Genomic DNA, 10,804 nt, shown 5'->3' with positions numbered 1-10,804 from the left:
GACTGAACCTTCTACGATTGGCATTGATTATGCTTCACAATGATCTTTGATCGAAAAATTAATAAGCTATATAGTATATGACCAAGTTGTAAAAGCAACATTCCCATTATTAGTTATATCACATAAACAATACGATACTCAGAATTTTGGTTAAAATTTAAAGTCAGTTTTGCTGTAAACACTCTACAAAGCACGAAAAAGTAGTGTTTTTACCAGCTTCGATAAGTTCTTTTGTTTCCCTGTTGTTAGAAGTGCGCGCTATCTCCATATGTGAGTGCAGTTGTTCGACCATTGTTTGTTTTCGATGCAAAAAAAGAGATTTATTGTCATTATTTCTTTCATAACTCTTCAAGGTGTTAATGGCCCACTTTGATGTCTTCAGATGAAAGTTGCATCATAAATCGAGCTATACAATGGTATTTTTTGCAAAATATTCGGTGGTGCAGACGGTACTTTTAGACGCCATTTAAAGTTTATTTACAACTTTTCATGTTGAAGGTCATTATTTAATTTTTCTCAACTATTCTATTTGGAAAGCTGATAAAATTTCAATGCATTTTGATGTGCTATTTTATAATTTCCGTTGAGAAACAACAGAGTTATGTAGCTTTGAAAAATTGTTATTTTTTATTTACAAAAAAATCTAACCGAAGCTAACTCAAAAAATAAAAATGTAAGAAATCTGAAAAAATACATGTGTTTTTAAGTCGCAAAAATGAACCAAATTTTCAATTTTGGGGAAAATCTGAAAACCCCCGGCGCAAATTGTCAGATAATAAAAAAATCCCCATATCTGAGTTGAAAATTCTATGCCTATTAAAATTCCGAATTCAAAATCTTTGAAAAAACCTCAATTTTAGAAACGAATTAAATTTGCAAACTTTTCCAAAAAAAAATCATACAAAATCTAATCTCTGTCTCTAAATCTGTGTCCAGAAACTGGATCTGGAATAATGTACGAATTTCATTTCCGAGTTCTGAATCTTGTATTTGAATCTCAGTCGTTATTCTTAATCCCCAATCAAATAAATCTTCACCTTATCATAGCTTGTATCCAAACAATTTCTCACTGATAAGCCAAGAACGTTTGGCATTAAGCATTCTCCAACACCGTGTCAACAAATTTATGTGCCTTAAATCTCCGAGCTAGCTACACTTTGGGAGCTTCCCAGCCAGTTACTATGCTACTGTCTTCGACTAATCATCTCCTGCTGGGATGAACTAACTATTTAACAATGTCTCTAAAAGATAAAACCGCTATCGTAACTGGAGGCACCAGTGGAATTGGTCTGGCCACCGTCGAAGAACTGCTCAAAAATGGAATTTCGGTTTGTGAAATTTTTCCAGTACGAATGCCAACAGAAATGTCTGAAAATTATGTATTTTTAGAAAATTTTAGTTATTGACCTGAAGGACAGTTTGGATAAGGTTTTCAGGACTTATTTGAAACAGTTCAACAAAAATGCTGAAATATTCTATGCGAAGTGTGATGTTTCGAAGAAAAGCGACATAGAACAAACATTTAGGAAGCTAGCAATCCGAAAGTTGGGCTCGATAGATATCCTCGTGAATGCAGCTGGAATATTTAAGGAAGACAATCCTGATATGGAAATTGCAGTTAACCTGGTTGGATTTCTTCTGATTAATCTTTGAGATTTTATCATAATTATTGTTTCAATATTCAAGGGAGGAACAGTCAACTGTACATTAACGGCAATCGATCTTATGAGCAAAGACAAGACCAGACCAGGAAGAGCAATTGTCAACATTTCATCTTTGGCTGGCCTCGATCCTGTCGCACATGCAGCAGTGTATTGCGCTACCAAATTCGGAGTTGTTGGCTTTACGCGGTCTTTGGGAGTATGATTTTGCAAAATACTTTAAAAACTACATGGAATCGAAATGAAAATCCTTCTAATTTCCTTGTAGGAAGATTCAGTGTTCAATAAAACCGGTGTCAGGGCAATGGTGATTTGTCCCGGTGCAACATTCAGTTCCATGGTGAAAGATCCGTTGCAGATGACCGCAACATTTCCCTGGCTTCAACCGTCTCTACAAAAATATGTGGCGTGTGCTAAGTTTCAAGAGTAAGTGCCATTTTGAGTCTTACAACATGTTGATGAAGTATTGTTTACTAACCTCAATTAACCACAATAAGGAAGTCTTATCATATTCATACCTACTTATGTATTTATTTTATATTTTTATTTTATTTGCAGAGCTACTGTTGTCGGAAAATGTGTAGTTCGCGCTCTCTTGGAAGGAACTGCCGGCTCCGTTTGGGTTTGTATGGAAGATCGTATTAGACAGGTGCAGTACGAGGAGAGCAAATTCGAGAAACTGTTCCAATCGTGATGCACCAATGATTATTTTTCCTCAAAATAAAATCAAATGTGAGCACAAACTTTTTGGCTCTTTTTCGTTTCGAAAAGTTTTAGTTTAATACAAATAAATGAGACAAAGCTCTTATTGTGTCCTCAAATCGGGATGAGTCATTCCAAAGAATGAAAACCCCAGAATAAAAAAAAATTGTGTCCTTTGGCAGATTCTAGTACATATGAGGGCCTTGGAGCCAAAGGGGTACAAGTGACAAAATTTAAAAAAAAAAATGTGATAAGCATTTAGAATAAGGTTGCCAGATTGCCCGATTTTATCCGGGTTTGCCCAGATATTTAATACTAAATTTGTAAACAGTCCGGCTCGGTCCGGTTGCCTTTATTTGATTGAAAAATGCCCGGATTTTGCCCGGATTTTGCCCGGATTTATTCACTTTATTTGGCAAATTAAACAAAAAAAAACACCTCCAATACGAAATTTTTGGAACAAAATTATAAAAATAATCATGAAATGTTTAATGGAAGCCTAAGACACTGTTCAAAATCTATCGATAACTTTTGATAATTTTGTTTTCTTGATTTTTGATGAGGAATTTCAGAGTTCAGAGAAAATTTGCCCGGATATTGCCTGGATTTATGGTCGTCAATTGGAAATTGAATGTCGGGATTTTGCCAGGTTTTTATATGAAAATTGCCCGGATTGTCCGGTCTGGATACGTGCTGAAAAAATTCTGGCAACCTTTATTTAGAACGAATGACCTTACTTGACCTTCCAACATCGTATGGTAATTAAATCATAATTTTTTTACATTATTTTATTATGTTTTAATATCATTGGGAAAACTCTACTAACTGAAAATCACATTTGGTTTGGAGGCAAGGGTATAAGTGCAGCACTTATACCTTTCTGCCACCAACTCAAATGTGATTCCTGGAAAATAGAGTTTTTTGTTTCATCGGGACCACAAAATTAAAAAAAAAGTGGGATTAAAATTTTTATTTGAACAGAAAATGATGTTTGAAAATCAACCATCAACATCTGATTTCATGAGGTGAGAATTCTAGTGAACAAAATATTATTAAATTTTGTTTGTTACTTTGATTTATCGGCCTAGCGGTGAAAAGTGATGTCCTTTTTAGTAGGGACATCTAAAGATTATGAAATTTTTTATATAGATGGATAGAAGGTTAGAAGAAATGAAAGATGGTGAAAATGAGCGGGTAGAATTTGTCTAGAAGCAGGAACAAAAATTTGGTATGTGATGGTAATGCTTCTAGACAAATTCTACCCGCTCATTTTCACCATCTTTCATTTCTTCTAACCTTCTATCCATCTATATAAAAAATTTCATAATCTTTAGATGTCCCTACTAAAAAGGACATCACTTTTCACCGCTAGGCCGATAAATCAAAGTAACAAACAAAAATTACGGTGGTTAATCTCTTCATAAAATTAAATAACTTTGGCCAAAAAGAAATAAAAACACGACATCATAGCATCGGTGGTTGGTCACTATCAGACTATCGACCGTACCGTTTCGCATGCAAACCCCGCATGTAACGAATGCGAAGATAACAAACTGAGAAGACTTAAACATCGATAGATGCGTTTCTGAGTTAAAGGGAGCTTATCTGAGCGATCACATACCATCTTTTTGTTCGTCCGTACTACAAGTTCTCGCTTGTGGGGCGGACCACGCTAAGCCTACTAATGTGTGGTGGTAGATGCAACTCTATCTGTATCTACCACTTCATAGTAGTAGGCTCGTGAGGAACAAAAATTTGGTATGTGATGGTAATGCTTCTAGACAAATTCTACCCGCTCATTTTCACCATCTTTCATTTCTTCTAACCTTCTATCCATCTATATAAAAAATTTCATAATCTTTAGATGTCCCTACTAAAAAGGACATCACTTTTCACCGCTAGGCCGATAAATCAAAGTAACAAACAAAAATTACGGTGGTTAATCTCTTCATATTAAATTTTGTTTTTTTTTTATGACAACCTCCAATGAGTGAATCACAAATTCCTGATTTCTGCTCACTACACTATTAGTTACATGGAGTGTTTCACGAATGAAAAATACACAATATGAATTTGTACGAGACGATTGTGTTTATATTGAAGCGACAGTCGAAAATTAACTATTAAAAATCAACTCTACTGACTGTTAGTTTATTTCTAATGATCAATTGATTAGGCAAATGCGCACGAAGCATTCAATGATTGAAATTTGACAGAACAATACCTCATATAAGTTATTCGTTATCCGTTGTTTGAAGAGATTGACTTCAAGCTGACAAGACCAGGTCGATCTTCAATCATGAAATCTCTTGAGTCGGTCAAGAGAGAACATTTCCCATCAAAACAACAACAAATAAATATGTAATCAAACTATTTGATTTTAACCAAAATAAATCTTAAAATATTATAACTCTTAACCGCATCATCAAGACCAAATTACCTGAATGTGAATATTTATTGGTGACAAAAAAGTAAAAGAATTAATTTGGTGGCAAAGGGGTTTAAGTGCAAAAATAAGGGAATCAAAGCAATCGAGAGATTCTTTTTAACCGAAAAGTCAATAGTTGTTGGTGTTTCCGATCGTTTTTGGTGTCAACAAGTGTGATTTGAGTGGTGTTGAGTGATGACTAGCAAGGCGGAGAAAAAGTTAGCAGCAGACCTTCTGACGAGACGAAAAGCGTGTGCTGAGATGTGGTGTAGAAATTAATCGCGGACTACACCCATGAACGGGATTGCTGCCAGGTTCCGGTTCGTTTGGAGGCTCTCAACGAATGCAACGAGTTGTTCTTGAACGTGCAGAACGACATCGAGCTTGGTGATCACGAGGATAAGTTTGAAGATCATCTAGAGTTCCGGGCTGATTTCGAGGATCTATTTCGTTTTTTGCTGACTAAACTGGAAAGCATGGAGCGTCTTCTGAGTTCGACGGTCATGCACGCATCGACTTCTCATAGCATGTCTTCCAGTTTCCATCATCGGTTGCCGAAAATCGATCTACCGAAGTTTAGCGGGGATGAATCGCGATGGATATCATTCATTCGACAATTTCATTTCAATGATTCACTGCAACGAGGACATACCGATCGTCAACAAGCTGCAGTATCTGTTACAGTCGCTTGGAGGAGAAACCAAGAAACCGTTCGAGTCGGTGGATATCCAAGCCGATAATTATTCGTCGACGTGGGACGCGCTTAAGAATCGTTATGACAACAAGCGGTTCCTCAGAAAGGAGCTCTTCCGTGGCCTATTCAACCTTCCACCGATACAGCACGAGTCCGCAAAAGACCTCAACACACTGGTTGATGATTTCCAGCGACACGTTAAGGCACTGGGAAAGCTGGGTGAGCCGATCGAGCATTGGGACACACCGCTCATCTTCATACTAGCAAACAAGTTGGATTCGGCGACGATTCGTGCATGGGAGCAAGACACTCGACAGAAGGACGAGGTGAAATACGACGAGCTCATCGAGTTTCTAATCCAACAAGTCCGGATGTTGAAATCCGTGGACAGCGATCTCCAGCATCGCTCCTCATTGTTCACCGTTTCCAAGGAGGCCAGACAAATCCCGAAGAAGCAAGCTCCCATCAAATCTAAACGTGCAACTGCTATCCGGATTGGTACAGACGGGCCCAGTTGGAGACTCATTCCGGGAGTGCATAATGCAGTCAGCGAACTCTCCAGTAACCTACAGCCGTCCGACTTACCTGCATGGTGTTACGATCCGTCGACGCTGAAATACCGGCCCTGTTCCGCCACCTTGAGGCCACATAATCGCCTTGAACAGCTTAATCCAGGTCGAGATGGAGTCGTTCCGGTTTTAGGACTAGAGACAGCCCAGCTAGATGGTTGTCAAAACCACCGAAAAGGTTACAAAGACCGGTAGAGCACGCCGAACGTGCTCAACGCGCTAATGGAGCGTTAACAGGTGATTAGCGTTCCTATCATTTCATCCATATCGTTCGATCTACCTGGTCTTTGTTGCTTCCAGATCCATAGACGTCTTAACATTCCTCACCATCTTCGAGATCCTTCTACAAAGACCGGCAGAGCACCCCGAATGTGACTCACTGCGCATGTCGAGCGCTAATAGGTGATTAGCGTTCCAAGTTGTCACATTTTCTTGTTCGATCTACCGGTTCTCTGTCGATTGCAGATCAAATCCTACACTATTCAATACGCTACATCATCAACCTATTCCACCACCGAGTATTCAACACCATCGCCACAAAGCCACAAACCGAAGCAGAATCTTCTAAGACCGGTAGAGCACGCCGAACGTTGCTCAACGCGCTAACGGAGCGCTAATAGGTGATTAGCGTTCCTATCATTTTTAACCTATCGTTCCATCTACCGGGTCTTTTGTCGATTCCAGTTCGTCAACTATCGGACATCGTCGCAGCTTCGCATCGTCCACCATCGAGAAAGGCCTATAACAGCGGTATCAACAGCAGAGTGTTCAAAGATCGGTAGAGCACACCGAACGTTGCTCAACGCGCTAAAGGGGCGATAACAGGTGATTAGCGTTCCTATAACTTATCCTCCATTGTTCGTTCTACCGGATCTCTTGTCGTTCACAGATTCTGCACCATTTCCGAAGTTGAGATGAAGTTCTTCGATGTGCGACGTGTCAACCATGTCTTCTGGTCCAAACCACTTAGGGAGGCAGCAACCCATCGGGAATAAATGAAACAACAGTTTCAAGGGGGTCGGAATGATCGGTACTACACCGATCAGGAATTTCAAATTGATTTGTTTGTAACTTGTGTCCCAATTATGTTCATTTGACACTGTTATCAATTTGTTCGAAAACACCATGATCGTACCCTAGCATAAGGTCAACTCTCTCGCACAACATAACAACTTTCGCCGAGAGAGTATCACACAATAGTATGTAAGCCATTTTAGTTAGATAGAATACATTGTAACGTTGAATACTACACACGGATTTTTCACTTCTCTAATAAATTAGTAATTAGTCCAATAAAGCGACTATCAATAAGTGCATCCGAAATCAAGTAAAAGTAGTAGAACCGCAATCGAATTGCGAAGCGTTTTCAACACATCAACCTACACCCCCAAGTGCGTCGACTGGAGACGGAAAGGAATTCCCCGAAATCCGAATCCCCCCATCGGCCTTGCCCGAGCACATACCATTGTAGAATCTATCATATTTACAGTTGAATCAATCATATTCATAGTTGATTGCGTAAGGTCAATCAGCAGATTGTAGTTGAATCTATTATATTTATAGTTGAATGTATAAAAGCAATCATACAACAGTAGTTGAACCTATCATATTTACAGTTGAATCAATTATATTCATAGTTGATTGCGTGAGATCATACAGCAGTTTATAAGAGAATCTATTATATTTATAGTTGAATGTGAAAAAATCAACTAAACTTTGATGATTGGTAGGGGATAGTCGAGTTAGACAGACACCCTAAGGTAGAATAGCAATAGAAAATCAGATATTCTTTTTTCATCGCAATTTTCGTGCAGATGGGCTGTTTAAGTTGTCTGCTAACGCATAAACCATAAGCATTAGCAAATTTCCTGCATCAATACTGTTTTTAAAGCAATTGAAAATATGCTTGCCAATTACACATTTAAAAAATGGTCTGACAAAACGGACACTGCTTAGAAAAGGTAGATATTTCCAGAAAAATTTCTGTTGAAGTACACAATTTTGTGAATTGAACATTTGAAAATGTTTATAAAGCAAAACGGAACCAACTGGTCCAAATCCTGTAGCGAAATTGGGTTGTTTTCGGAATTCCGTATTTTTTAAGCGCTTCCGGATCTATTTTTAACAGTTTTAATGACCTGTTTGAGATGCAGAGTGCTTTTTTGGCGACAATTGCTCTTGCCAGGGCCTTGGAGGGCATTTGGAGGATCAGACCGATGAAAAATAAGAAATACCTGGAGAAATTACGTGTCCGTTTTACCCGACCTTGAAGTGTACGTCTTACCCGACCTAGCAACATTTTTTTTTTCAAAACGTTTGTTGCTCAAGCTCGTTGACCAAAATTCGCTGGATTTACTCCAGGTGGTCAATGAGAAGCCTAATAAACATTCCATCGTTGAAAACCGATGAAATTTCCGATAATGTAGCGAGTTATGGACTATTTTCTTAGTAGAGAAAATTAAATCAAATGGTCCATCCACAAAGTTTTTGTTTATTTTGTTTACTAGTACGAGACCTTATTTGCTGTAAATCAAAAATGAGTATCGAAAGTGTTGATACACTAAGGCAAACATATTCCCATCATTAGATTTGTGCCAAACATAGTAATTTTCGAAACATTGAAAGTGTCCGTCTTACCCGACTTTCCCCTATAACTATGTAGCTGCAATAATTCATAATAAGCAGTCGTCTTTTTTCTTCGTGTTTGGCCTGATAACCCAATCGGCCTAACATGCATCAGCCGAATCATCTTGGGCCAAAGGGCTTCAGGCCTCATGACTAGGGTGGACGGTTTTACCGGTTTTTTTTCGAATCTGGTATTTCAGTATTTGTATGAAATTCATAGAACAGATAAATCCGGTAAAACCGGTATTTTTCAAAAGTTTATCGAATTGATGAAAAGGTTTCGTCTAATTGCAGTAGTAATGGCAAAAAATGATCAGAATTTATGACGCATTAGATTTAGCAACATTTTCAATTGGAAAAAAATTCTAATGTGCCTTTAAATTTTCCTTTAGTCATAAATCTATCATCATCTTCACGATTTTCATTATTTTCATCATCATCATTTTATTATTTTAACTTCACTTTGTGGTTTCCGAAATCATAGTAGTTTCATATAATTTTAAGCTAGTTTTGGTCCTGTTTTGGCTCTGTAACACAGTATTCAGATTTATAAACAGATTTTACAGAATTAGTAGAAGTTTTTCAAGTCTTTCATAAAAATTATTTGAAATAAGATGAACAGAAAATTTTAAAGTAAAAAAAAAGTCTCAATTTGATTGAACAAAACACTGTCACAAAGTTTTTGGTTAACTCACAGATTTACAGATTGTTGCTGTCCAAATACGGATGTTTTCCCCGCAACCTCGGTCATGATCGCATTCAGTTTGCCTTTGAAATATTAGAACGAACAAATAGGAACAAAAATCTATTAAAAAATCAGGTAAAATTCCGAAATAAATATAGTTCTTTGGATCTGATCCGTACGTTCTGTTGTTGGTATAAGAATTTAGAAAATTGATAAAAACTTTGTTACTGCTTTGTCTAGAAAAAAAAATGCTTCAACAACGTTTAAAACAAAAACAACAGAGTTCCATCAATTTCCGAAAAGATATTGATGAAAAAATTCATACAAACATTCAAACATGTGTTGAAATGCTAATTCTTTCGAAACACTTTGTGAACGATTTTAATAAATCTTGGCCTGTTTTTTTATAAAACATTTTTACGTATATGGCCGTATTCCAGCTTTTCCAATAAAAAAATATAGTGATTTTTATGAAACATTCTTAAATTTCGTGAAGTTTGAAGTTTTTTTTCTTTCTTTCAGTCGTTGTACACTTGTACGTACAGTGTTTAAATTTTTTGGATCGTTAGTTGAATAGCTGAACCGAAATGTGTGAAAATTCCATGAAAAAATATGAGCTAAGAGAGAGAGATGACACCTTGTCAATTGTTTTTGAACGCCCCTATAATTTTAATTCAAAAACTTACATCCAAAAATTTAGGCAATTATCAAATCTCACATGAACCGAGCAGTAAGGTTTATTATAGATTTATTGAGGTAAGATTTTGAAGCTGATTGAACAAAATTTGAGTATTTGTACTTAAACATATTAGGTAAAAAAAACCTGTGTCAATTGTATAACAATGACAAATAATGGTGTAAAATTTACCGGAAATACCGGTATTTCCGGTATTGAGAAATGGACGGTTTTACCGATTTTTGTAAAACCGGTTAGACCACCCTACTCGTGAATTTCGGCTGAATGATCCAGACTCGAAAAAAACTGACAACCCCTCTCGTGTTCCATTAAAGGTCGAACTGTTTAGAACTGCGTCAAATTGGATTCAAATCTCATCAGTTCTTGATCAATCCTTAAAGCGGTTCTAAACAAATTGAGTTGAAACTGGTAAAATGGGCCGCGGATGCGTTTGCTCTAAAAGCTTAAAACCTTTTTGTAGTACAAAACGTTTAAAAGTTTGCGTTTCTCCCGTTTCCCATTTTTTTTCTTTTGAATTTTCAATTTGTATTTCCCACTGTGTCCGGGATCGGAAAATTAGACCAAAATCGGTTGGATTGCAGTCCGTTCAACCCGTGAATCGGTGAGAAATCTGACCAGAAATTCAACCGAATTCGGACGAATTCAGTTCTCTGGTGACACAACTTTCCTGACGACGCTAAGTTTTTGCGATTGAGCTGCCAAAATAACCGGACAGATTTAAACTGACAACTAATATTTTGACA

At 37.3% G+C, this 10,804-nt stretch overlaps 1 protein-coding gene across 1 annotated transcript; it reads left to right on the top strand.

Moving 5' to 3' along the window:
- The first annotated feature begins 1,192 nt into the window (after positions 1–1,192).
- On the top strand, positions 1,193–2,371 carry LOC129757721 (alcohol dehydrogenase 1-like). Its single transcript, XM_055755009.1, has 5 exons — positions 1,193–1,328; positions 1,390–1,626; positions 1,687–1,860; positions 1,930–2,087; positions 2,220–2,371. Exons 1-5 carry the CDS (start codon positions 1,236–1,238, stop codon positions 2,353–2,355), a joined length of 798 nt encoding a protein of 265 aa, XP_055610984.1. The 5' UTR covers positions 1,193–1,235; the 3' UTR covers positions 2,356–2,371.
- Positions 2,372–10,804: the final 8,433 nt, after the last annotated feature.

The sequence above is a fragment of the Uranotaenia lowii genome, chromosome 3, assembly GCF_029784155.1.
Source record: "Uranotaenia lowii strain MFRU-FL chromosome 3, ASM2978415v1, whole genome shotgun sequence".
NCBI classification, from domain to species: Eukaryota; Metazoa; Arthropoda; class Insecta; order Diptera; family Culicidae; genus Uranotaenia; species Uranotaenia lowii.
Note: the sequence above shows the minus strand (reverse complement) of the source record. Positions and strands in the feature narration are given on the sequence as shown.

Excerpts from the sequence above, each read along its gene's own strand:
- LOC129757721 (XM_055755009.1), top strand. The coding sequence starts at position 1,236 with ATGTCTCTAAAAGATAAAACCGCTATCGTAACTGGAGGCACCAGTGGA. Across the intron at positions 1,329-1,389 it reads TGCTCAAAAATGGAATTTCG|AAAATTTTAGTTATTGACCT; the intron begins GTTTGTGAAATT and ends ATGTATTTTTAG. Across the intron at positions 1,627-1,686 it reads TGGAAATTGCAGTTAACCTG|GGAGGAACAGTCAACTGTAC; the intron begins GTTGGATTTCTT and ends TCAATATTCAAG.